Raw genomic sequence first — 27,326 nt, forward strand, 5'->3', positions numbered from 1 at the left:
AAATCTGCTGCAAAAGACCTCTTTAAAGTGTTAAAAAAAAAAAAAAAAAGCAAAGGTGTCACCTCAAAGAATAAAATGCGCCTGAGCCAAGCCATGGTGTTTTCAGTTACCTCATATGCATGCAAAAGCTGAACGACGAGTAAGGAAGACCAAAGAAGAATTGACGCCTTTGAATTATGGTGTTGGTGAAGAGTATTGAATATACCATGGGCTTCCAAAAGAATGAACAAATCTGCTTGGAAGAACAGCTGGAACGCTCCTTAGAAACATGGATGGCAAGATACAGCTCACATACTTTGGGCAACTTACCAGGAGGGATCAGTCCCCAGAGAAGGACATCATACTTGGTAAAGTAGAGGGTCAGCAAAAAAGAGAAGGACCCTCAACGAGATGGATTGCCACAGTGGTTGCAACAATGGGCTCAAGCATAACAACCATTGTGAGGATGGCACAGGACTGGGCAGTGTTTCGTTCTGTCATACGTAGGGTCGCTATGAGTCAGAATCAACTCAGTGGCACCTAACAACAACTCCCCGACTGAATGGTATTTAGGCATTACCAGTTTTGCTCCCTATGAACAGTGGAGGAATCAAAAAGATAGATTTTTAGAGGTTGTTGTACACCAAGCCTTGATAATAATTGTGAGTTCATGTGTGGTTTGCTTCCATTGAAGCTCCTTTTATATTAATAATCCACTAATGGGGGTAATCAATTAGATGTTGGCATGAGCTCTATGAAAATACATAGCAGACTATGGACTCTGGCTTTGCATTCCATCAGCATTAGGAGGATCATTAGGGGACCTGTCAAAATACCCTCCTGTTCCATGAGGTGAGGTAAGCCCAGAGACTTTGAGAAAATACCTCCCTTTTCTCCTCTAAAGCCAACTTTGGACACCTTTTCTTCCTCTCTGTTTTTGGGGCTTCCTTTCTTGGGCACCACAAACATAGACAGTCCCTTTTGTCCCCTTTTGAATCCTGACTTTCAGAAGGCACTAGAGACAGGTCTTCTTGGTTCTCTTTCCTGAGACCTTCCCAGCTTCCAGGTGGAAGACAAGTTCTGAGAAATCCTTTCCTGGTTTTGCTTTCTGAGATACCAAACAGGCTCAAAGATCCTCTCACTCCTTCCCCAAATCCCCATGAAAAAGTTAGGAGCCATTCTCCCTGTTCTCAGCGGCCTTTGTAATAAATGGTGTGTGAGTTGTGTTGTTGTAAAATGACCAGAAGACAGGAATCAGGTGAACCGTAGAGATTTCAGATTTAATAGGTGTGTAAATGGATATTAGGAGTTCAGCTCTGTACAGTAGGGTATGGTACAAAGTCAAATTGGGTTGGTATCCAGTGAATTTGAAGTGGGCCACTTTTGTTTTTTGGAAGTAACCAAAATAGATGGCTGCCTTGTAATAGGCATAGACACCGATGTGCAAACTTACGATGATTAATGCCTTCTCGTTGATTTTCATTTCTCACTAGGAAAACTTAGCAAGACTCCAGCGGGCCTTTGCAAGGAAGTGGGAATTCATCTTTATGCAAGCAGAAGCACAAGTGAAGTAGGTGAACTTAACAGAGACCTTTGCAGACAGTGAAAGGCTGGCATTCGGAGGTGGTATGCCGAGTAAGCTTGCCAAAGTGGGGTTTGCCTCCCTGGTCTGTCAGCTGACATTTGTCACTCCAATCTCTTATAAGAGCAACTGAGTAGAAATAAAGATCAGGATGGATGTTTTGTGTTTGTAACTATTGCCACTGAACAATTTCAAAAGTGTGGGCTTCAGCAGGCAATGGGGATGTTCCCAAATGCAGGACCCCTGAGATAAGAAGGTGTACCTGTTTCCAAAAAGATTTTCAATTACTCTTCTGTGCTCAGAGGTTGAAAGACATCAGGCCCACTTCACCTGTTGGTCTGGGAACTTCTTCAAAGAAAAACATGTTGGAGTTTGAGTTAGGCCAACAAATAGCTTTTCTCTCCCCAGGGCAGGGGCCTAGAACCAATCAAAAAATGAGACACAGATGTCAGACCAGATGGAGTCCAAAATATCCGCTTATTACTCATAATAATGCTATAGAGCATGACTTTGTTATCTGTGGCCACAGATCTGGACTTGAACTTGGCCATCATGAGCAGAGCTGGATATCTGCAGTGTTCCCCCACCAACCAGGGCAGAGCTGACACTTGTGAGTTCACTTCATGGACAGAACAGGCGCCCTGAGGACAAGGTGGTCCAGACAGGGGCCCAGAAGGACTGACCAGAGCATCCTCCATTTCTTCTTTCAAATTTACCAATAAGTCAAGTCACTCTTCCTCTCCTGGAGGAGAAGAGATGAGAGAGGGAGAAAAAGTTGCAACTGTTCTTCCCATGTTTTCTTTTTCCCTCCCAGGGAGTTTAGTAGAAATTCCTTCTTCTCTAGGCAACGTGAGGAGTAGGGAAGAATTGCTCCACCCTCAAACAACATGGTTGTCAATCAGATCCTTTTAAATCTGGAAATGGAACTGCTCGGGGTAGGTTCTCCTTTGTCCTGCCCAGCAATGGCCTCCGAGTTAGCCAGGAGTGTTAACAAGAGGAATGGGACAGAGGAGGGGGTGGGAGCTGGGAGAGCAAAGTACCTTTTCCCTGGGACACCACTTGTGATTGTGCAAGCCCCTACCCCCACCAATGGGCCTCCAGAGGACCTGGTTCATGCTCTGTGGGCAGCGTTGCAACCACTGCAAGAGCCAGGACTCAAGCTGGGTGGGTGAGGATTGATCATTGCTATGGATCCTTGTTGGAAACCAACCAAGAGGCCATCTGGTCCAGTGGTTTGCATAGTACTATCGTGCTCACCTTCCTCTGCACATGTCTGTCTTTCGCCTGTCCATGATGTTGGCTACCTACTGACCATCTGGGTGCTCCCGGCTGCCCCTGAGGGAGATGGGCACTAGGTATTGGGTGCCAAGTTGTGGCAGGATGAGTCCTGACACCTTCTGAGGTGGGAGGGTGAGGAGGAGGCTAGGATTTGCTTGATGCTGAACTGTGCCTGTGTACCCAGAAGCCACTGGGAAGCCAAGGAGAGGGTGAATTGGTACTTTCAGAAACAAACAGCATCCTATGTTATAAAAGGAAGGGGAATCGTCAGTTTGTACATGTTTGGTATTTCTTGACTAACTTTTTTTGGTGAACTCTGTGATTACATTATAATTGTGGACCATTTAAGTACATGTTAATTATCACCAAAAAATCACCGGGTGATTATGGGTTTATTTCAGTCCAGTACACTAAAGTGCTCTCAAGAGAGCCGAGAAGTTACATGGCAATTAGTCTGAGTTACTTTTTTTTTTACTTGAGAGATAATATGAAGGAATACACTTTCGTAAAAGCTTTTTACCTATGCTGCTGATGGAACCTGTAGAACCTGCCTTTGTCACCTGTAATTTCTGTCTTGCAATTTGTGCCTCCCCTAGCTGAGCTGGAGGCATTTTCCTCCTGGGTCTTGTCACGCACCAGGGCCATTGTTCTGCTTTTAGAAAGCCAGATGGGTTACGTGATTTTTAGAACACATAATTTTGGCATTTTGAGGGCATTTCTACTGACTCTGAGTCTAAGGCAAATTTTCAAATTTGAGAATGAAACGTTGGCAAGCCCATGGTTATATTCCTCCCTATAATTTGTATATCCACTTTGATGGGTAGCTGTATCAATGGATAGTTTGGTTCTTAGTACGCCAAATTTGAATAATTCAAATAGATAGTTGCATTCTTGTTCTCCCCTTAAGTCCACCATATTCATTACGTACATGTGGTAATTTGTAAATCTAGCCTAAAACCACGTCTCTTGTCCATGATGGACTTTCTGAGGTTCTCTGGAGGGAATTGTACACCCACATTTCCCAGCTCTGCAGAGAGCAAGAGGCCCCTGGGTGGCACAAATGATTTGTTCTCGGCTACTAACTGAAAAGTTGGCAGTTCAAACCCACCCAGCAGCACTGTGGAAGAAAGTCCTGGCAATTTCCTTCTGTAAAAATTACAATGAAGAAAATCCATGAAGCTCAGTCCTACTCTGTAATACATGGGGTCCCCGTGAGTCGGAATCGACTCGACGGCAAGGGTTTTTTGCAGAGAGCAGGGTCACACAGTACCCCCTGCCTTGCAAGCACTTAGCTCCTAAAATGGAAGAGGAGAGCTGGGTAAGGGCCGGGAAGTACAGAATACAAAAGCCTCTGCTTTCCTTTCTTTGCTCTTTCAGGATTGATCGGAAAAAGGACAAGACAGAAAGAAAAATTTTGGATAGTCAGGAGCGAGCCTTTTGGGATGTCCACAGGCCAGTGGTGAGTAAGTTTTGCCTGGTTGTCTAGGTCATTTCCTTCTCTTGAAAGAAAACAGTCCTTAGCCACCAGGTGTCTCCTTCTTTAGAAATTGGCTAAGCTTTGTGGACCGGGCTTTGCTGTTCATTCTGATAATCTCAGTAGGTTTCCCGGAACGCATATCTGTCCCACCCTTTATAAATAGCCATCCACGACAAGGTGGGATTGGAAATGGGGGAGCCTGTGGGAATTCCACCAGGGGATCTTTGGGCCTCAGAAATATGCGTTCCCAAAATAAATAATTTTTACTTCTACTGCCGTTCAATGCTAATTCTCTTTCAAACATTCTTAATTTTAGATTATTAAAATAAATCTTACATTTCCCTATGATAGGGAACTAAAAATGAATAAGCTATTTCAGCCTTCCTAAAACTGATTAGGAGTCCCTGGGTGGTACAAACAGTTAATTCACTCAACTGCTAACCAAATGGTTGACAGTTCCAGTCTGCCCAGAGGTGCCTTGGAAGAAAGGCCTGGCGATCTTCTTCCAAATCCGCCCTATGGAGCACGGTTCTACTCTAATACACGTGGGGTCTCCATGAGTTGAAATCAACCCTATGGCAACTAGTGGTTAAAAACTGATTAAAAACAAAAACCAATAGCTTCCCATCTCAGTATCGAAGTCTTTTTAAACAGTTACGTGTATGAAATAACAAAGGCTGTGGCTGAATTGATCTTGTCACTTTGAATAATAAATTTGCACTCAGAAACTGTTCATTATACCCTGCACATATCATCATTAAAACCAAAAAAACCAAATCCGTTGCCATCAAGTTGATTCCAACTCATAGCAACCCTATAGGACAGAGCAGAACTGCCCCATAGGGTTTCCGAAGAGTGCCTGCTGGATTCAAACTGCTGACCTTTTGGTTAGCATCTGTAGCTCGTAACCACTGTGCCACCAGGGTTTCTATATCATCATTAGATATTAAGAAACAAGCTTTTCTATTTTATATGAGAACTCCGTGGAGAAACACATACTGAATATGAAACACCTTTTTTTAAAAAATGTAAATGGCCTGGAGAAAATCATGCATTACTTGAAATGGGAAAGATAAAGATCCTGGTGGTGCCATTTGGGCTAAAGTGGAAGGGTGATTTTCACTTAGTAATTTATATGATGATTTTTTTCTCAGCCAGGTTGTGTGAACACAACAGAAATGGACATTAGAAAATGCCGGCGTCTGAAGAATCCACAAAAAGTTAAAAAGGTTCGTTTTGTGAGTTTAGCTAAATTAAAAATGCCTGATGTGAATAGCATTTCCATTTCTGGTACTGTTCGAATGATAATTTGCTGTTTGTCGTCCTGTCACATTTCACCTTTGAAACTTTTCATTTACAAATATATATTCCGTGGCTGATACGTGTTAGGTGCTGCTGGGGTTCAGTGGCCCATCCTCATGGAACCCACAGTCCGGGGTAGGGGGATGAAATAAGCACACAGGCAACAGCATAGGGGCAGTACAGGGTGAGACAGGAGCACCCAGGAGGGGCAGCCTGGAGGCTTCGCACAGGCTCCCTGAAGCAGAGTCAAGTGTGCCGAGGGCTGAAGGGTAGATAGCAGTTGGCCTGGAGGAGACGGCAGGAGGAAACTAAAGGAACCGGAAGCGGGGAATCCCACAGGTGAAAACAAGCTCGAAGCTTGGCACTCTGAACCAAATGAAAGTCTGTTAGTGTGGCTAGAGAATTCTCTCCTTCCATATGGGAGACCTGGGTGTGATTCCCAGCCAATATACCTCACATGCAGCCGTTACTCCTCTGTTAGTGGAGGCATTTATGTTGCTATGATACTGAGCGGAATGCAGTAGAGCTTCCAGACTAAGACTAGGTGGAAAGACCTGGTGATCTCCTCCCAAAAATCAGCCAATGAAAACTTCAAATCATGCCAGTCTGACCGCATTGGGCATGGGCTTGCCATGAGCAGGGGGCCGACTCAGTGACAGCTAACAGATCATCCAAAATTATCATCTTGTCGAACTGTGAGTGACTCAGTGATCACTTGTGTTTGGTTTTACTGGAAGGGGCAGTGGCCAGGCATACCCATGGGTGCCAACTCAGACTGCCCCACAATTCATACATTCTACCCTCTCCATGCCATCAAGGACCTTAATGTGGGAGGACATGGCTGTAACAGCCAATGTGGACCTCTTTCTCTCTGTATATGTGTGTCTCTCTGTCTCTATCTCATATATATATATATGCACCTCTTGAATCTACTTAAATTATTCTTCCCTGGGATAATAATTGCCTGCTATAATATTAGTCTTAAAATCTCTTTGTTTAATGTTTACTAGCCCTTAAGTACTTGATTGCTAGCTGAAAGGTTGGAGGTTCAAACTCACCCAGAGGCACCTTGGAAGACAGGCCTGGCAATCTGCCCCTGAAAGGTCACAGCCTTGAAAACCCTATGGAGCAGTTCTATCCTGCACACATGCGGTCACCAGGAGTCAGAACTGACTTGATGGCAACTAACAACAAAGACAATTCTAATATTCTAGAATTTCATGGAGCCCACATCCATCCTATATAAGCCCTCTTGATTTTATAGATTTCAGCTATACATTGCATACCTTTCAGGCTTTTATTTTTTTCCCAAAGCAAAGACTGTCTTTAGTTTGTCCCTAACACAAAAAACTGCTTGAAAAGTAGCTATACCTATGGGCAATTGGAGAAACAAAGGCTTAAAGGGAAAAATCCCAAACTCTGCCATCTTATAAGGTTTTATTCCAGGTGGGCATATCATCTACTGACCAACAGAAAATCTAGAGGGAATCTTTTTTTGTTTTTAAATAATTTGTTTTATTTTATTGTTGTTGAAAGTATACACAGCAGAACATACACCAATACAACAACTTCTACATGTACAATTCATGGACATCGATTATATTCTTCAAGTTGTGTAACCATTCTCACCCGTGTAGATAACCTTCAGCAGTAGCTCTCTAACTTCCTTGTGCCTCAAAATCACTGGGGCATTTGATACAATACAGATTCCCAAGGCCCACCCACAAAGATCTGGATTTCGTAGGTCTGGGGTAGGCTGACAAATCTGCATCTTTAAAAGTATTTCCGTATGATTCTTTGCAGATGGTCTATGGACCACCTTTTGAGAAACACTGACAGTAGTCAGCTCAATAAAAGGAAAGATTTTCTAGCAGTGGTCACCCAAAGATGGAATGAGCTGCCTCAAGAAGCAGATTCCCCATCATTGGAGAAAGTCAGGCAGAGGCCATACACCTCTTGTCTGGAGTGTCATAGAGGGGTTTTGAAGCACGGATGACTGGTTGAACTAGCTGACCCCTAACGTACCCTTCTACTCTGAGGGCGCATAACTCTCTGCCCTTGCTTCTTCTCCAGTCAGTGTATGGCGTGACTGAAGAATCCCAGTCACAAAGCCCTGTGCACATACCCGCCCAGCCAGTCAGGAAAACGACAAAAGAGGACATCCGGAAGCAGGTGAGTGAGTTGACTACCGTAGTCCCAGGAGGAGAAGTTGCCAGTTTATAAGCCCTTTTAATGTTCACCTCTGAAGGCTGAGTGAGCTTTGAGCTCCTGGAAGCCACAGCAGAGCCCATCTGTGGTTGGCTTAAACCTTTGAGTGCTGTGTATGAACAGTCCATGAAAGCTTGAGAGTAAAAATTGTCCACCAAGTTCCTCCAGCAATTACTGGAGGTACCCCAGAGCTCCCGGTGACTGCTGCAGTTGAGTGTCCCATGGACAGCTGTGGAAGATGAAAGGAGGAAGGGACTCAAGTCACAGGGTTGTTAAAATTGTCCAGCTCAGGACCTCTGACTTCATCAAAGCTGTGATTCCCCAGGGAAAGCTTAAGAAGAAAGTCTTGTTCCCAATGCTACTTCAGAATTATTTGGCTCACGTTGTTTTCCTTCCTGATGAGGAGTTAACTGGTCAGTCCAGATCAGCATGAGACGGCTAATTTCCTAACTCCTTTCTGGAGTACACTGGTAATGATGCAATTTTAGGGCCTATTCTTTACATTGAGGCATTGATGATTCAGTGGTAGAATTCTCACTTTCCATGCAGGAGACCCAGGTTCAATTCCCGGCCAATGCACTTCATACGCAGCCAACGCCCAGCTGTCAGTGGAGGCTTACGTGTTGCTGTGATGGCTGAACAGGTTTTAGCGGAGCTTCCAGACTAAGATGGACCAGGAAGACGGGCCTGGTGATCTACTTCTAGAAATCAGCCAATGAAAACCCTATGTATCACGACAGTGCAGTCTGTACCAGGCAGCATATCATTCCATTGTGCGTGGGGTCACCATGGATAAGGGCCAACCAATGGCAGCTAAAAATGACTTTCTTTATATTATGCTTTACTGGCTTCTGGGGGAAAACCTAAAGTGGTAAACTTTTAGGTGCCTGCCCCTGACAAGTTTATTATTTGGATGGGGAAGAGGTAAGAGACGTGTTAAACAGCTATTAGATGATTCTCGTCAAATGCAACAAGCACGTGGGTATGATGTATGTGTGAAAGGTACAAAGAGGAAAGGGCACTGGGGATTAGTCAAAATGGGTATTTATGGTACACGTATCACCTGTCCATGCTGTTGCTAAGCTTTGTAGACTATAGTCTACCTTTAAGTTTGCAAATGTTACGGGGGATCTCAGGTCTCACTCAGCTCGGCCACAGGAACACAAAATGGGTGAAAGCGAAAGAAGCAGCTTTATTTGGTTGGCCGAGCAAAGGAACACACCGGGACTTGCGTCACCAAGATGGTTCCCTGAACAGTGGCTAAAACAGTTTTTATTAGGGGTAAGAACCAAGGAAGGGTCCTGGTGGGAAGGAGCAAGGTTGTTGATTGGTATGGCCCGAAAAAGCATTCCCAGTGTGATTCCATCCTTTGCACTTGCTCAGTCCAAAAGGGGGTCTCTCAAATCAGGTCTTAGGCTGGGACCCTTCGCTTCTGAAAGTCTCGCCCCAGCCTTGGGCCACTAAAGTTGGTTTTGTCCGGTGGGAGAAAAGTTCCAGGGTCACCCAGAGGACAGGATTGATGGTTCTGCCCATGTCAGATGGGCAAGGTTTTGGTCTTAAGTTGTTTTGTGGTCTGAGACCCCAGCCTCTTATTTTTCTTATCTTGGGCAGGAAGTTGGCCGATTGCCTAAAAACCATCTGGAGAAACCAGTTAGTAGGGGAGGTGGCTCATGCTACTCTACTTGCAAGTTGGGGATTGGTAATGGTGCCCGGAGGCTGTCGGCCTCACAATCATTCTGGGGACTCTACGACAAATTATAACACAGTCCAAGAGAGTGTGTGATCACAGGCTAAAGTGAAGAGAGTGCATCTTCACTGGCGTAGGAATTTCCAAAAGGGTAAGATGGTGCAAGCTCGATGGTTGGAGAACCCTTCCCAGGGGAGCTATTTGGATCTTCGTGGAAATATAGGATTCAGTTCCATGGGATGAGGGGGAAAAAAAGAATCCTATTTTTTGCCCTAACATCCTTGTTCTCTCTTTCCCCAGATAACATTTTTGAATGCGCAGATTGACAGACATTGTTTAAAAATGTCCAAAGTGGCTGAAAGGTATGTCTCCTCTCCATAATATTACCATTTTCTACTAATTGAACAAAGGAGAAGTGTTACAGGGCTCTGCTTAACAAGTGTGTGCCATTCCATGAGCCTTGACTGTAATCATTCCCTAAAACTGATGTGCAGAAAACCACAGGCCTGGCATGAGTATAACTAAGATGACAGACCTCCCCTGAGTGACGTCAAGAAATGTCCTCTAGCTAAAGCTGTTCAGAGGATGGCCACGAGACATTGTCAGTCAAGGAAGAATGCCCTTAAAATCTACATAATGAACTTTTGCCTCTAGCCTCTTTATTAATTCGAATGGAATTGCTCCCCTTTCAGCTATAAAACGCCCAGATTCACTTTACAGGGGAAAGAAATTATATATACCCTTCGAGGTACTGGCCACGTCCCTGGGGGGGAGCGGGGGAGGCTGGAGAATCAGGAGGTGTTTCTCTTCCACACACCATCAACCACTGAACTGCATCGAATCAACTGTAAAGAAAATATTTGGCATCTCCAGCCTGGCATCCACAGAAGCATTTTGCTACAGCCTGCACTAGTAGCTGGTTCCACTCGGTTAACTCGCGGGAAATTCAGTTTTATCCACTGAATGGCCCGTTTTTTTGAACTCTCCGGTGAAGAGGGGAGACCACCTGGGGAATCTTTATGGAATAAATCTAATCAGGGAACCCAGAGCTGAACATTTGTTCATCCATACGCCGCCGTTAAAGGAATTACTGGTAGCTGAAGGAATCAAGGGCTTAAGTCGGGTCTTAGTATTTATTGGACATCAGAGTAAACTGGGTCCTTTAAGCTCGGCTCACATAATGGGGAGGGGGCGGCTGGCTGTGTCATCAACCTGTAAGCCTTTCTCTCCTGGCCCCTGGGTTGATCCACATCTTCTTTGTAGATAAATAACAATAGGTTGAGGCTACAAAAGCTCACCCCTAAACCCAAAGCCTGCATTAACGCTCTGCCTTCAGGGAACCGAGGACATGCCTGGATTGGAGCTCATGTCTTTGGTGGCATCTCTTCTAGGGCTTCTCAACCTTGGCACTATTGACATTTTGGCCCAGATAATTCTTTGTTGTAGGGGGCTGTCTTGTGAATTGTTTAACAGCATCCAGGGCCTCTACCCACTACATGCCTGTCCTTCACCCCAGTTATGACAACCAAAAATGTCTCCAGACATTGCCAAATGTCCCCTGGGGGCAAAATCACCCCCTGCTGAGAATCACTGGTATTCCTGGTTTCCCTGGTGCAAATGCGTTGGAAGGATGCTGATAGCGAGAGTAGCTTATACTTTAGATATCAATTGATGTAAAGTTGACAGTTTTAGCTAACTGTAGGCTACTGCCGGAAGAACAAAAAAAATCTGTATTGGAAGAAGTACAGCCAGAATGCTGCTTAGAAGTGTGGATAGTGAGACAGCTCAGCTGCTAACCAAAAGGTCGGCAGTTCGAATCTACCAGCCGCTCCTTGGAAACTCTATGGGGGCAGCTCTACTCTGTCCTGTAGAGTTGCTATGAGTCAGAATCGACTTGATGACAGTGGGTTTGGATTTTTTAGTATCAGGTGCTGCCAGTCCCTAGAGAGGCATATCCTGCTTGGTAGGGTACAGGGTCAGCAAAAAAGAGGAAGACCCTCAATGAGATGGATTGACACAGTGGCAGCAATAATGGGCTCAGACATAGCAATGACTGTGAGGACTATGCAGGACTAGACAGTGTTTCAGTCTGTTGTACATAGGGTCACTATGAGTCGGAACTGAGTGGACAGCCCCTAACAACAACAACGTAGGCTACAGAGCTACCCCATGGTCCCTTTTGCATAATATGGGGTTTCATGGGGTTTCTGGCTAGGGTACTAGGCTCTAAAAACACTTTTAGATCTTACTGTGGTCGCCTTGGAGTCCTTGGGTGGTACAAATGGTGAACACGCTCAGCTATTAGCCAAAAGGTTGAAGGTTTGAGTCCGCCCAGAGGCGCCTCAGAAGAAAAGCCTGGTGATCTACTTGTGAAAAATCAATCATTGAAAACCCTGTGGAGCACAGCTCTACTCTGACACGCGTGGGATCACCATGAGTGAGAATCAACTCAATGACAGCTGGTTTTTTGTGGTTGCCTGTGAGTGAAAATGACTGGAGATTACCTCAATCCTATTAATGCCATATCCTGAGAGGACATCCGGGTGTCTTTCTCTATGAAACAGGGATAGAAATGGCTATCCTGGCCTGTTGTGAAGGTCGGTGCTAGCAATGCTGATATCTGGCCTCCAAAGAGCGCTTTAGAGTTTACAAGGTGTTTTCTCTAGTCCTAGGAGAGAGCCTGTATGGGGCATCTTTCCTTGGATCTGTTTGCCTAGGTCCAGTGGGTCTGCACATGACAGTCTGGGAGGAGCTTGTTACAAATGGAGATCCCCCAGCCCCAGCCCCAGGGATTTGGGTCAGTGGTTCCAGGATAGAGACAGGGAACCTGCACCCTGAAAAACCTGTGGGTGAACTCACCTGATGTCTGAGAATCCAGTGAAGCCATTGCCCACTACTTAGTCTGACCTGAGACCTCACATCAGAAGGGGCATCCATCTGGCTTGGTTTTGTCTTTGAGGCACCGGGAAAGAGCTCAAACCCGTCAGGTAGGATTACAGCGTGCAGGTGTACTGAGGGCAAGGTAGGGAGTAAGCCTGAGTAGGGGAGGGGAACCTGGACTGTCCTATTGTTTGTTTACATGCTGCCAAGCAGTGGCCCCCTCCTGGTACCCTCTAATTATGCTTGAGGACCGCTCACATTGAAAGGATTATTCCAACCCACGTCCTCACTCCCAGGCATGATGCTCTCTGGAGTCTCTGCCCAGCAAAGGCAGGGTTTTATTCTGAGTGGCAATAACTGGCAACCTCAATGTGACACAAAGGTTTTTCATTTAGAGCCACAAGGTAACACCCAGGTAGAGGGGAGGAGGGCCAGGAGACGAGTGTTAGCAGGAGATAAAGCAGCTCGTGCTTGGTCTGTCAGTGGCTCTGGCGGCTGGCTGCTGGCGCTCCTGCTCAGCTTGTTCTCTCAGCTGGACGCACCCATCCCAGGCCTGGTTCCCTGAGCCTACTCCAGGTGGTAAGTGGTAATCAGCCAGAAGCCGGCAGGCAGTGGACCTCAACCCCTCAGGAAAAGGTCTATATCGTTTTCCACTTAGTCCGCTGAGGACTGGTGTGGGGAGGGTGGGAGTGCTGGTGATTGTGAAGGTCCACTTCTGAACTGGCAAGAGTCAGGGTTGGGTCAAACGGTGCAGGCAGGCCCAGCCAGGGGAGGGAATAAGGAAACTTTGCAAACAAAATGTGCAGAACAGAACAGTTTAGGGGGTAGGTCTGGAGCCAACCACCAGGGTTGGAATCCATCCTACCTCAGCCATTTTCTAATTCTGTGACCTTGGGCAAGTTAGTTTACCTCTCTGTGCCTCTGTTTACCCCTCTTTAAAGACTTAACTTATAGGGTTAATGAGTTAATCCATGGCAAGGTCCAGTCCTTGGTGCTTAGTATACATGCAGTGAATGTGAGCAATTATTATTTTTCAGTGTGGTGCTTAATGGTGCTTTGAAAAGAAACAGAATTCCAGCGCATGAGATGGAGTGAGCTGGCATATGGTGCTCAGAGGAACAAGGGCAGGCTAGGGAGTGAGGCAGGCCCTGCAGGTCAGCTTTGTGCTAATGCAAGTCTTCCCACCCACCCTGTCTCCTCTTCTCAGCCTTCCATACAGAGGACCCCACAGGCTGGTCCTAGCAGTCCACACTCCATACATCTCTCCTCACCACCTCACATGGCGCCACCAACCCGGCACCTTTAGGGAAGGAGGTCGCACATGAAGAAGTTGATGCCTCTGCACAAGTTTTCCCAGATCATCCCAGTTTCATATATTGTCCCTACGATTGCATAACTGTCCCTGAAATGCCAGCATCATTGCAACCAAACTATATTTCCTAGGCTGCGTTTTGCGCCTGGAACCAGTATAAAAGCCTGTCTGAGAACATTACCCAATTTTTGTTTCAGGAAATATGGTCCCTGCCCACACCAATGAGTTTCCCAGATAAATAACACTCACCACCTTAAGCTTTGTAGTTTAGCTATTTTAAATGTGGTTCATGTGCTTGCCTTCTTAAAGGAGCACTACACTTCAGTTAATTTTTCTGGATAATTCAAGGACAAAATATTTGTAGTGTGCTTTAAAACTCTGATCAGTATCTTAAAACTTCCCTAACTGGCCCTACGCTATTATGTTCTTTGAGTCCAATTTCTGCTTTTTAGTTGAATTTTTTTTTTTCCTTGTATCGTATCAACAACATGCTTGTCTCTAGTAGCCCTTCTTCCTCCTCTCTAACCAACCCCATTTCTAATCTACAGCAGACCAGGTGTATCAGTTAGCTATTGCTGTGTAACAAACCACCTAAAACTCAGTGGCTTAAAACAATAGACGTTGACTTTTGCTCACGTTCATGTGTCCACAGATTCCATTGGGCCCCTCCATGTGTCTGTGTGCAGCTAGGGGTTAGGTAGGCAGCTCTGTGGATATCGGCTGGCCACTCTCACATGTCTGGCTTCAGAAGGTACCTGCATGGCCCAAATGGTTTGCACTCAACTGCTAATGTGAAGGTTGGTGGTTCAAACCCACCCAGCGGCACCACAGAAGAAACACCTGGCGGTCTGGTTCCATAAAGATTACAGCCAAGAAAACCCTGTGGAGCAGTTCTGCTCAGTGACAAATGGGGTCACCATGAGTTGGAACCAACTCGACAGCAGTCGGTTGGGTTTTGGATTTGTCTAGGGGCTGGTTTAGGATGGCCTCAGCTTGCTCAGCTGGGCTCTCCTTCACATAGTCTCTTATCCTCCAGCAGGCTAGTTTGGGCATGTTCACAGCGGGATGGCAGAATTCCACGAGAGAGAACAGAGCATGCAACGTCTCTCGAGGCTTGGAACTGATACTTTGTCACTTCTCCTGCAGTCTTTTGGCCAAAGCAAGTCACAAGGCCAGCCCAGATTTACCAGTTGCCATCAAGTCAACTGACTCATGGTGACCCCATGAGTGTTAGAGTAGAACTGTGCTCCACAGGGTTTCCAATGGCTGGTTTTTCAGATGTACTTCACCACGTCACTCTTCCGACATGCCACTGGGTGGAGTAGAGCCCCCAACGTTTTGGTTAGCAGCCAGGTGCAAATAGCCATTTGCGCCATCCCAGGATTACTACCCAGATTCAAGGGCTGGGGAAATAGACTATTCTTGAAAGTGACCTACCACACCAGATAACCAAATAACCAAGTTCATTAGCCTAAAGGAAAAACAGCCTTCTCCATGAGGTGTGTTCTTTTGAGTAAGAGACAAAGAGCCTTGGGGCGTGGAGTTTGTTCATCTGTAGACTCTGCTCAGAGGCCCTTTGGTTACTTATTCCCCACAACGTTCTCTGGATAGCTGAAGTTGAGGTCATACTCTTCTTTGGAAGAGAACTCTCAAGGGAGTCCCTTTTTTGTTGTTTTTTCCCCCAAGCCTTACAGCACTGGACAAACCAACTTTAAGAATGCAAGAATCTATACATTTCATTTCCAAATTGTCTGGAAAGTCTGTTTTGTTACATTTCCCTTAAGAATTGTCCCATCCTTAGTGGTCCTGAGCTATGCCACAACCCACACAGGCATCACACCACACTGTCCCCACACAGAGAGATCAAGTTGTTCAATGTTATACCTGCTTCTATATTTTGCTCATCCATACTGTATTATTAGGAGCCATTTGGGTGTCACAGCTGACTGCCAAATTGATTTTTTTTAGCATCATCTTGCTTTCCCATCTCTGAGATTGCTGCTGCTTCCTGAAATTGGATGCTGGTTCCTCCTCTGCCTCCTGACCCTCGGAGATCATGAAATGTAATTAATGAAATGAGATAAGACAGCAAGGGACTGGATACCCTAAGGATCTATTAAAAACCTGCTAGGGTGATAGAAGTCAGTGAACTTAATGTTTAACGATAGCTTCAGGGGAGGAAAAAAAATGGGGCCAAAGAGGGCCATTATAACTTTGCTTTTATGTGATTCCAGACACCGTGGGGCCTCTGCTTCTCCTTTTCCCCAGCCCACCTTAGAAGACAGAAACAAAGGCCAGAGATAACATTATAGCCAGGTTGATTATATCCAGGCGAGGATCTGCAATCTGTAACTTGGGGAGAAAAAGGGCCACCATACCTGGCCTGGGACACACTCTTCTTTTTGGGGGGGTCCACCTCCATGCTCCTTCACACATCTGAAGCTGCTCTATTAAATGTATTTTCTTTGGGTGACCTGCAATTAAGGAGGCCTTTATATTTTCTCTTGCCTCCACCTTCTCCATGCTGAAAACAACTTAGATTAATTACAATAGGAACCAAACTTTATTCTTTCCCCTCTGCATGCTGGGTGGCTTTTTATTTTCTTTTCAAATCAGATCCCCGCCCCAGCCACCCCCCCGCCGCCGCCACCACTCCCCGCACCCTCCCCATTTGTGTATCATAATTTAGAAACTGCATATACCAAAGAGAGGGGCGCAGACATACTCTCCTGTTCACCCCCTTAGCTCATTCAGTTCCCAGTTTCCCTCCCATTTAGAGGCTCTGAGCACAATTGTATTGTATTTCTAAAGTAGGAATAATTGTTGTTGTTGTTGTTGCTGTTGTTGGGTGCCCTTGAGTTGAGTTTCAACTCATGGTGACCCCATGTGACAATAGAATTGCCCCATAGGATTTTCTAGGCTATAATCTTTACAGGAGCAGATCACCAGTTCTTTCCCCCGCAGAGAAAGGGTTGTGGGTTGTGGGTTTAAACCAAGGGCTTCAAACCTGTTCCTTCAGGTTGGAACCCCAGCTGAGAATTCGCATTTCTAACAAGTCCCCAGGTGATGGTAATGCTGCAGGTTAGGGACTGATTCTGGGAACCACTAGTAGAGCAGTGGGTCTCAAATTTTACTATATGAATCGCCTGGGGATCTTGTCAAACTATAGAATCTGATTCAGTATATCTGGGGTGAAGACGCAGATTCTCAACAGGGGTTCCAATCGCCAACCTTTTGAGAAATAAGATGTGGTGGTGCTTAAACTTTAACGTGCATATGAATTACCTGGGATCTTATTAAAATGCAGTACTGGATTAGTAGGTTTGGGTAAGGCCTGAGGTTCTGTTTTTCTAACAGTCTCTCAGGTAATAGTGATACTGCTAATCCATGGACCACACTTTGAGTTACAATGAGATGGAGCCACTGATTAATTTCTTCACATTGTCAGCATTAAGCTAATTAACGCTTGCCCTTTATAACTGGTAGTAGCAATTGTGGTTCTGACTTTGCCATTGCTGAGGAAATTGGTGACACTCTAACTGGCCATGCTTAAGAAAAAAATTTTCATTATGGATCAATATCCATAAAAATACTCATACGAAACATTCTGCATCCCACTTTGAAATGTGGCATCTGGGGTCTTAAATGCTAACAAGCGGCCATCCATGAAGCATCAATTGGTCTCAACCCACCTGGATCAAAGGAGAATGAAGAACACCAAGGTCACACGATAACTATGAGCCCAAGAGACAGAAAGGGCCATATGAACCGGAGACTTATATCATCCTAAGACCAGAAGAACTAGATGGTGCCCAGCCACAACCGATGACTGCCCTGACAGGGAGCACAACAGAGAACCCCCGATGGAGCAGGAGAACAGTGGGATGCAGACCCCAAATTCTCCTAAAAAGACCAGACTTAATGGTCTGACTGAGACTAGAAGAATCCCGGCGGTCATGGTCCCCAAACCTTCTGTTGGCCCAGGACAGGAACCATTCCCAAAGACAACTCATCAGACATGAAAGGGACTGGACAGTGGGTAGGAGAGAGATGCTGATGAGGAGTGAGCTATTTGTATCAGGTGGACACTTGAGACTGTGTTGGCATCTCCTGTCTGGAGGGGGGATGGGAGGATAGAGAGAGTTGGAAGCTGGCAAAATTGTCACGAAAGGAGAGACTGGAAGGGCTGACTCATTAGGGTGAGAGCAATTGGGAGTATGAAGTAAGGTGTATATAAACTTATATGTGACAGACTGACTTGATTTGTAAACGTTTACTTGAAGCTCAATAAAAGTTAAAGAAAAAAAATACTCATATGTCCTGGCCTAATGATTTCACTTATCCCAATAATTTCACTTACGAATGTCAATTCTACATAAATAACCAGAAAGATAGGAAAACCTTTGTGAAAAATGGTGTTCTACTGCAGCGTTATGTATACTAAAAAAATAGAAATAGCCTATATGCCCAATGAAAAGGAATGATTAAATAAATTATAATAAATTCACTCCAGAGGATATTGTGGGTATTTATCTTTTCTCCCTCCCCGAAAACAAGGTATCAGCAAGAAAATAAAAATGGTATGAACTCACAAAGTCAAAATGAGCAAGAGAGGAGGTGACAGTGTTAACGATTTTAATAAATTTTTTAGACAAAGTCTGCAGACTTGGAGAACATAACCACAGCCCTCTGTTTCTCTTTGTAATGTTTTATTTGTTAAATTAGTGGTAAGTACAAAGGTGGTGTTTTTATCATTTTTATTAAATATCTTATTAGTATTTTTTCAGTAATTTTTATTAATATGCCTGAAATATTTTTAAATTTAATAAAAAATGAAAGTAGATGGGAAGTGATAACTACCTAGCAGAGTGAAGAATATTGTAACCTCAGTGTTGGGGGTGAAATTATTATAACAGAGTGAGCGAGTTTGCCCAAGAAAATCTAGCCTTGGCTCTTGAAGGCACCAGGAACCATGGAAGCTAAGAGTAAGTAAGGCACGTGACTAACACTAGAGGAATGGGTGAGTCAGTATCTGGAGCTTTGGATCTCTAGATCTGCTGCCCAGGTCTTCAGCTAGGAGACTGTCTCCACACCCACCACCATCACAGAAATTGAGCCACATAAACTGAACAGATGCATATAAGATATTATGAAGACCTGGCTGAACACAAGAGAATTAATGAAAGGTCTACATATTGAAGTGTGAGCCTTTGGTTCCCTCTCCCTGCTCTGCCCTCAGGCCTCTAGGAGCCAAGCATATAAGCCCGCAGCCAAGAGACTGGAAAACTACAACCCATGGACCAAATCCACTCTGCTCTCTGTTTTTGCAAATAAAGTTTTATTGGAACACAGTCCCACTTGTCTGTGTACATCTTGTCTATGGCTACTTTTGTGCTACGTTGGCAGAGCCAAGTACTTGCAACATACATCATCTGGCCTGCAAAGCCTAAAATATTTCCTATCTGGCCTTTAAGGAAAAAGTTTGCTGAGTCCTACTCTAGAAAAAATAGATGTTCTCAGAAAAAGACTCCAGATCCATTGTTTGGGGTTCCAGTGCAAAGGCCGGTGAGCTGCCTCGTGCTCCAGTGATGAAGCCTTTTATCAGGACAAGGTTGCCCCCACGCACACTGAGCACCTAAGCAGGTTTTAGTATCTTGCTCTTAAACACAAGTGGATATCCAAAGATTTTCCAGACACCCAAGGAAAGCTCCCAAATGCAGGATCATGACCAAAACAAATGGGAAAAAGCAGTGTGGGGGAACCAAAAGCAAGTCTAGAAATAGAAGACTTAAAATGACACATAGAACTACTATTCTCAGAGATATGAGAAGAGAGTTCATTCATCGAACAAGAACAAGATACATGAAAAAGGAACAACCAAACTGTAAGAGTGAACTTTGGAAATTTAAGAATTAAAAACCCAAATTAAAAAAAAAAAAATAGAAAGTTTAGAAGATGGTCAGACAAAAAGACAAGGAGATGATAAGTGGGAAGGGAAATTAGATTATCACTTCAGGATGTCTCACATTCAATTACAAAGGATTATATATAGAAAGAGAGAACAGGAAGTAAAGGGGATAAAGTTAGCAAAGACCTAAGATTTCTGCGAAATAGATTGTTGTTGTATGCTGCAAATTGTGCCCATCACAGCAAACAAAAACAACCAGAAAGTCCCGTGGTGAAATTTCAGAGCTTGACAGCAATAAAGAGAAGATTCTAAGTTTCCAGAAAGAAAGGAAACTGAACAAAAGAGCAAGAATCAAAATGGATCAAGACTTCTCAACAGTAACACTGGATGCTAAAAGGAGCGATGCCTCCAAAATTCTGAAGGAAAATGATTTTAAATCTAAAGTTCTCTAGTACCGTCAGTCAAGTGTGAATATAAAATGAAAACCTTTTCAGACCTGCACGTTCTCAGGCACCTTTTCTTAGGAAACTACTGAAGAATGTGCTTCAACACAACCAGGGAGTAAAACCGAGAGACAGACATAAAATCCAGGAAACAAAGGTTTCCAACACAGGAGTGAAGGGAGTCTCAGGATGATGGCTTTATATCAAGCCTAGAGAGCAAGCAGTCCTGACTGGAGCAAAAGCACTAAAGACTTTGGAGGAGAACGCTTCTGGGAAGCCAGGGGACAGAACTGATAGATTATCTGTTATATTCAAGATGTGGGAACATTATTGCTAGATGTTTAACAGACCTATTAGGACAGTTGGAAAAATTAGTACCCTACTTAGTTCAGCAGTGAACTATTTTTTATCTAGTTTATAATAAGTATTGATTTAAGAAAAATTGTCATATAACTCTATTTGAAGGATCATGGGAGGAAGTATGTGTGTGGCAGGGGAGTTGGGAACTGGTGGGTAGAAAGTTATATCCTTGCCTACGATTGATAAATAAAGAACAGCTATAAAACCATATAATTTAGAAGTATAAGGGTAAATGCTAGAAGAAATGGTTAAAAGGTTAGAAAAATGTTAGCTTTGTGAGAAGCGATAGGAGGGAAAGACCATTGTTTTTGCTTTTTGTGCTTTTTTGTACGTATAATCTCCTAGTACTGTTTGGTTTTTACATGTATAGGGTCGCTATGAGTCAGAATCGACTCAATGGCAGTGGGTTTGGTTTTTGGTTTACATGTATTTTGATAAAAAGAAAAATTAGTTTAAAGTAGATTTTGTGGACATTTAAATTAAAACTAGAAAAACTAAGTTGCTTTTTGGAAAACTACTTATCATATGTTAACCCCTTGTGATCTGTCAAGGTGTAAAGGTGACAACTTTGTAATAAGAAAGCCCACCAGTTGAGAATGCTGGTCTGGCAGCCTGGCAGACTGGTTTAACTCCCCATTGTAGTGTCCCAGATGCCAGGAGATCTGCGACCTATACGGGAAGGCAATGTAGGGCAGGTTTGGACCAGTGTATCAGTAACGTTGGAGTCCCTGGATGTTGCAGATGGTTATGCGCTTAGCTGCTAACTGAAAGGTTGGCAGTTCAAGTCCACTTAGAGGCACTTTGGAAGAAAGGCCTGGTGATCTACCTCCAAAAAGTCAACCATTGAAAACCCTATGAGACACAGTTCTACTCTGGCACACACAGGCTCCTCCTGAGTCAGAACCTACCGGATGGCAACTAGTTTTTTTTATCAGTAAGAGTAGCATAACCAGAGACACAGAGGTGCACCAAAGTTCAGGTAGAGTGGGGAAAAAGATAGAAAATGCAGATGTATACCATGACTGCAACAGGGCAAAAACAATATGTTCACAATGAGGAGAACAAGCACAAATAAAAAACAGTTTGATTTGCCAGAACTGGGAGTGGAGGTAATTTTTCCCCTTTAATTCAGAATTATATGAAAGCTATTCTAATGCTCCTGTTAAAATGTTTGAGGCTTCTGTGGGAAATTGGTGACATCCTTTGCTCTGTTTCCTTTTTGTAGCCTTATTGCTTACACGGAACAGTATGTGGAATACGACCCTTTGATAACACCAGCTGAGCCTTCCAATCCCTGGATCAGTGATGACATCACTTTATGGGACATGGAGATGAGGTAAAAAAACATTTTAAGGTTTGAGAACAGGAGAGATATAGAAAAAAAAAGGCATATGATCAAGAGATTATCGTAATTTGAATTTTTTTGCTAGAGGAGATTCTGGGTGTTGTGAACAGTTAAGCACTCAGCTGCTAACTGAAAGGTTGGAGGCTTGAGTCCACCCAGAGGCACCTCGGAAGAAAAGCCTGTCAATGTACTTCCAAAAAAAATCAGCTACTGGAAACCCTGTGGAGCACAGTTCTTCTCAGGCACACATGGAGTCGCCATGAATCAGAAGTGACTCGATGGTAACTGGATTAATTTGTTTTGGTTTTTATTGATAGAACAGAAGTAACTTTTCAGCTGACTTCTGCTTACTTATGGCCTCTACCTCCTTATAACTTTGGTTTGTTCATGGTTCCTTTGTGGCTTCCCTCTGACCTCTCTTGACCCTTTGGACATCCTGATAACTGGGACAGTTGCTCACCGTTTCCTGGTTCTGATTGCTGGAGGGAAGAATCTGTTGACCCAATGTATTTTTTCATACTAGGCAGCAATAACAGCTGGCATTTACTGTGTACTGACTGCACCACACAGTAAGTGCCTTACGTTGAATCCCCATGACAGGTAAACATTTTTACTCTTACCATGTCACAAATGAGGAAACCGAGGCCCAGAGGAGTTAATGAAATTTCCCAAGGTCACAAAGTTTGTATTGGAACCCAAACAGAGGGCTCCAAAGCCATGACTTTCATTACTGTACTCTTCTGAAGTTACTGGGGGTAGTAATTCCATCTAGTAGCTCCTTCCCTGTGAGGGAAGCTGGCGTGTTTACTTAATAACTGCAGAACTAAAGCCCAGAGGGACTTGGAACATTTTCAGAAGTACAGAAGGAAACACACAGACAAATCTGGTGTAGTGGGGCTTTATATTCTCTGCTCCTTGGCTAGAGGACTTTTTCTTTTCTTTCTCTCTCTCACTCTAGCTCTTGCTCTTTTTTTGGCTTCTTTTCCTGAATTGGAAAAGACTTATAAAAAAAAAATATATATATATATATATACTTTTAGTCTAAAAAGTTCAAACTATTCAGAAGTACACAAGAACTAATTTAGGTGAAGGGAAGGACATCACACAATACAGGAGAGGTCAGCACAACTGGACTAAACCAAAAGCAAAGAAGTTTCCTGAATAAACCTAACATTTTGAAGGCCATCATAGCAGGGCCGGGGGTTTAGGGACCATGGTTTCAAAGGACATCTAGATCAATTGGCATAATAAAATCTATTAAGGACACGTTCTACATCCCATTTTGGAGACTGTCGTCGGGTCTTAAACGCTAGCAAGCGGCCATCTAAGATGCATCAGTTGGTCTCGACCCACGTGGAACAAAGGGGAGTGAAGAACACCAAAGACACAAGGTAAGTATGAGCCCAAGAGTAAGAATGGGTGACATAAATCAGAGACTACATCAACCTGAGACCAGAAGAACTAGATGGTGCCTGGCTACAACCGATGACTGCCATGACAGGGAACACAACAGAGAATCCCTGAAGGATCAGGAAAGCAGTGGGATCCAGACCTCAAATTCTCGTAAAAAGACCAGACTTAATGGTCTGACTGAGACTAGAAGGACCCTGGAGTTCATGGTCCCCAGACCTTCTGTTAGCTCAAGACAGGAGCCATTCCCAAAGCCAACTCTTCAGACAGGGATTGGACTGGACTATAAGACAGAAAATGATACTGGCAAGGAGTGAGCTTCTCGGATTAAGAAGACACATGAGACTATGTGGGCAGCTCCTTCTGGAGGGGGGATGTGAAGGCTGAGGGGGACAGAAGCTGGCTAAATGGACACGGAAATATAGGGTGGAAAGAAGGACTGTGCTGTCTCATTAGGGGGAGAGCAACTAGGAGTATATAGCAAGGTGTATATAAGGTTTTTATGAGAGACTGACTTGATTTGTAAACTTTCACTTAAAGCGTAATAAAAAAATTTTTAAAAGAGTACATAAAGAAGAAATTCTCTCTTCCTCCACCCCAATCTCATTGTACACGAAGAACCTCTGTCTACAGTTTAATGCCATTGTTCTCAAACTGCGCCAGGGCACCCTGGTCACCATAGGGAACTCATAGGGTTGTAACAGTCTATTTTAAATGTTTGAAGGACACACAGTGAAGATTGCCATATGTCAGATCCTACATAAACTGCTAACTTGGGGTGGTTCACAGTGTCAGTGCGAGATCACGTTGCATCCCTTTCATTGATACCACATTTTTCAAATCTGTGTTTTTGGGTCAGTTGCTGTGACAAAAAGCAAGTACTATGCACAAACAGTAATTGAGGGTGTCGGGGTCCAATCTGATTCCATAGTTGGTGAAGATGTGCAGTGCCCAATAGGCACACATCCCATTCATAATTGCGGTTGTTTAAGAATAATACTGTATTATTTTTATTTCAATGAATGTGTACCTCAAACAGCTACTAAGTTGTCAGACATAAATATAAGTAAGTTGTTCGGATCTGACTGTTGAATAAACAAAGCTTTAGGTATTTCTTATGGCTCAGGATCACAGTGAAAAACTTACTGAGACACAGAGGGCCATGAACTCATAAAGTTTGGGAACTTCTAACTTAGTGTCTATCCCTTCAGATTCTTATGCATATACAATATGATATTCTTTTGCATGGATGTATTTATTATATACACACTGATCCATGGTCTTTTTAAATTAACTTTATGTCCATAATCATTCCATGTAAACACACATAGATCCATCTTATCCTTTTTTAATAGCTATGTGTATCTGTGGTGAAATAAGTTCTTGTATGTGGGCTTTGGAAACCTTGGTAGCATAGTGGTTAAAAGCTACGTCTGCTAACCAAAAGGTCGGCAGTTCGAATCCACCAGACACTACCTGGAAACCATATGGGGCAGTTCTACTCTGTCCTATAGGGTCTCTATGCGACAGAATCGACTCGACAACAACCGGTTTGGTTTTTGGTCATGTGGGCTTTTGCCTTGGTTCTTTGGAAAAACAGCTTGAGGGATTTTTCCCCTAAACCTGGAGGTGTTACCTTTGCTCTAGTTTTCTGTCCCAGAGGGTTTGTTACTTTTGTCCAGGTTGACTGACATTTCCTGTGTAGGCTGTAAACAACTTGCTGTTTGACACTTTTTGTCTGGTCCTGGGCTGCAGCCTGCCCTGTGATTGGTATGTATCCTGCAGGGATTGGTCAATAAACTATGCAAATGAAGTGTCTGTGGTCTACCTAGAGGAGACTGGTCAGTTTGTGGCCCTTGCTGGGAAATTGAAATTGACAAGGAATTGTGTATCCCTGCAGCCAACCCCACAGAGGTCTTCCAGGCAGAAAGAAGCAGGAAGAGAAACAGCAGGCAGAAGTAAGAGGGAAGAACCAGCACAGACAGAGAAGAGGCAAAGAACCTCCTAAAAGAGCTGTAAGGGCTATAGCACTGAAGGCCTCGACAGGCCTGGCAGGGGCCAAATGGCAGAGCTGGCGGTGACAGGTGGCGGGGCCAAGAGAAAGGAACCTGTCCTTAGGGGGCTGGGAAGAGCCTGTCCTTAGGGGCCTGAGAAGAGCCTGTCCTAAGGGGGCTGAGAGGAGGCCTGCATGGCCAAGAGGAGCTGAGAGAGCAGTTCTGCACTAAAGACGGGAGACTTTGCCTGCATGCTTCCTGTCTTAGTCATCTAGTGCTACTGTAACGGAAATACCACAAGTGGATGACTTTAACAAACAGAAATTTATTCTCTCACAGTCTAGGAGGCTAGAAGCCTGAATTCAGGGTGCCAGTTCCAGGGGAAGCCTTTCTTTCTCTGTTAGCTCTCGGGGAAGGTCCTTGTTATCAGTCTTCCCCAGTGGAGGAGCTTCTCAGTGCAGGGATCCCAGTTCCCAATGACACGCTATTCTCCCGGTGCTTCTTTCTTGTTGGTAGGAGGTCCCCATCTCTCTTTTTGCTTCTTTTACATCTCAAAAGAGATTAATTTAAGATACAAACTAATCTTATAGTTTGAGTCCTGCCTCATTAACATAACTGCCACTAATCCTACCTCATTAACATCATAGAGGTAGGATTCACACCACATAGGAAAATCATATCAGATGACTGAATGGTAGACAGTCACACAATACTGGGAATCACGGGCTAGGCAAATTGACACATATTTTGGGGGGAATTAATCCATGACACTTTCTGATCCTGTTTCTGAGTTGCAACCTGTTGATCTGACCCCAAGTTGTAGCCTGTTTCTTCCTTAATAGACCACTTAACTGTAAGTATGTCTGTGAGTTCTGTGTGGCCATTGCAATGAATTATCAAACCCAGAAGAGAAATTAGACAGGCCATGGGAGGGACAGCTAGTGTCAGAACTGGTAAAAAGGTTGAAGAGTGGAGGTATGTCTGACCTCCCAAGGCTGATCTTGGTTGACATTATCGCCCCTAAAGCTAGTTTTGAGGATACTACTACTAATCTCACCATTTCACAGTGTCCCATTGTACAGTATAATTTATTACTACCAACCCTCTGGTAGTAAACATTTATGTCTTTTTTTTTTTTTTTTTGCTATCATAAACAATGACTTAAAGAATATTCTTATGCACAAGTCCAATTATTCTTTGGGGTAAATTTCCAGGACAGGAATTGCTGAATTTGTATGCCTATTTTAATTTTAGTTCATATGGCAAAGGAAAAACTACAAGAAAATTTTTTCCTACCCATAGCTTAAAAAGAAGTTCCAGTGATACAATGGCTAAGCATTTGGCTGCTAACCAAAAGGTCGGTGGTTGCAACTCACCAGCCGCTCTGCAGGAGAAAGATGTGGCAGTCTGCTTTGGTAAAGATTTACAGCCTTGGAAACCCTATGAGGTAGTTCTACTCTATCCTGCAGGGTCATTATGAGTTGGAACCAACTCAACAGGTTTTGTAGCATAAGAGTGCCCATTTCTTCATAGCCTCACCAATCCAGGTATTAGCAATCTTTTTCATCTTTGCAAACCTGATAGGTTTAAAAGAACCCTCATTTTACTTTTCATTTCATTGTTAATGTGCTTGAGAAGCTGTTCATATGATTATTATTCATTTTTCTTTTGTGACTTGCCTGTGGGTTTGTTGTACGTCGATTTTTCTAGTAGAGTGTTTTCCTTTGGATATTGAGAACATTGACTTGGATCGTATATTGTCGTTTTCCTTTTGCTTTATTAATAATGTCGTGTGTTAGCTTTTGTTACTGTAGTTTCTATTCTAGTTAGATTTACTTTCAAATGTTTTAATTAAAAATGTCATTTATTCCGACAATTAATAGTGAAGTGTAGAAAAATAAAAAACAGAAGTTTCTCTTTATCTCCTCAAATACCATTCTTCCTCAGAGCAATGTTAACTTTTGATAGATTCTAGACCAACATTTTGTAATTTATTTTTCTCTGTCAACATTGAAAAAATAAATAGTATGTAAATGGGTGTCTTCTTTCTAACATTTCTGACATGCACTAGGTAGTTCCTTCTAATCTGATACAAGAACTTGAACTTAAGTCTTGCTTTAACTCAGGGACTGGACTTTTTAAATTACTGCTACTCTTTTTT

General features: G+C 43.7%; 1 protein-coding gene across 1 annotated transcript in view; it reads left to right on the forward strand.

The window, feature by feature from the left end:
• Positions 1–27,326, forward strand: part of RGS6 (regulator of G protein signaling 6) — a 635,612-nt gene that overhangs the window by 547,405 nt on the left and 60,881 nt on the right. The window contains exons 8-13 of the mRNA XM_010588720.3: positions 1,473–1,549; positions 4,217–4,298; positions 5,471–5,545; positions 7,692–7,790; positions 9,814–9,875; positions 21,642–21,752. Of these exons, the coding sequence (XP_010587022.1) occupies positions 1,473–1,549; positions 4,217–4,298; positions 5,471–5,545; positions 7,692–7,790; positions 9,814–9,875; positions 21,642–21,752 (506 nt within the window). The remainder of the gene's footprint in view (positions 1–1,472; positions 1,550–4,216; positions 4,299–5,470; positions 5,546–7,691; positions 7,791–9,813; positions 9,876–21,641; positions 21,753–27,326) is intronic.

Source organism: Loxodonta africana, chromosome 10 (genome assembly GCF_030014295.1).
Source record: "Loxodonta africana isolate mLoxAfr1 chromosome 10, mLoxAfr1.hap2, whole genome shotgun sequence".
In the NCBI taxonomy this organism is placed as follows: Eukaryota; Metazoa; Chordata; class Mammalia; order Proboscidea; family Elephantidae; genus Loxodonta; species Loxodonta africana.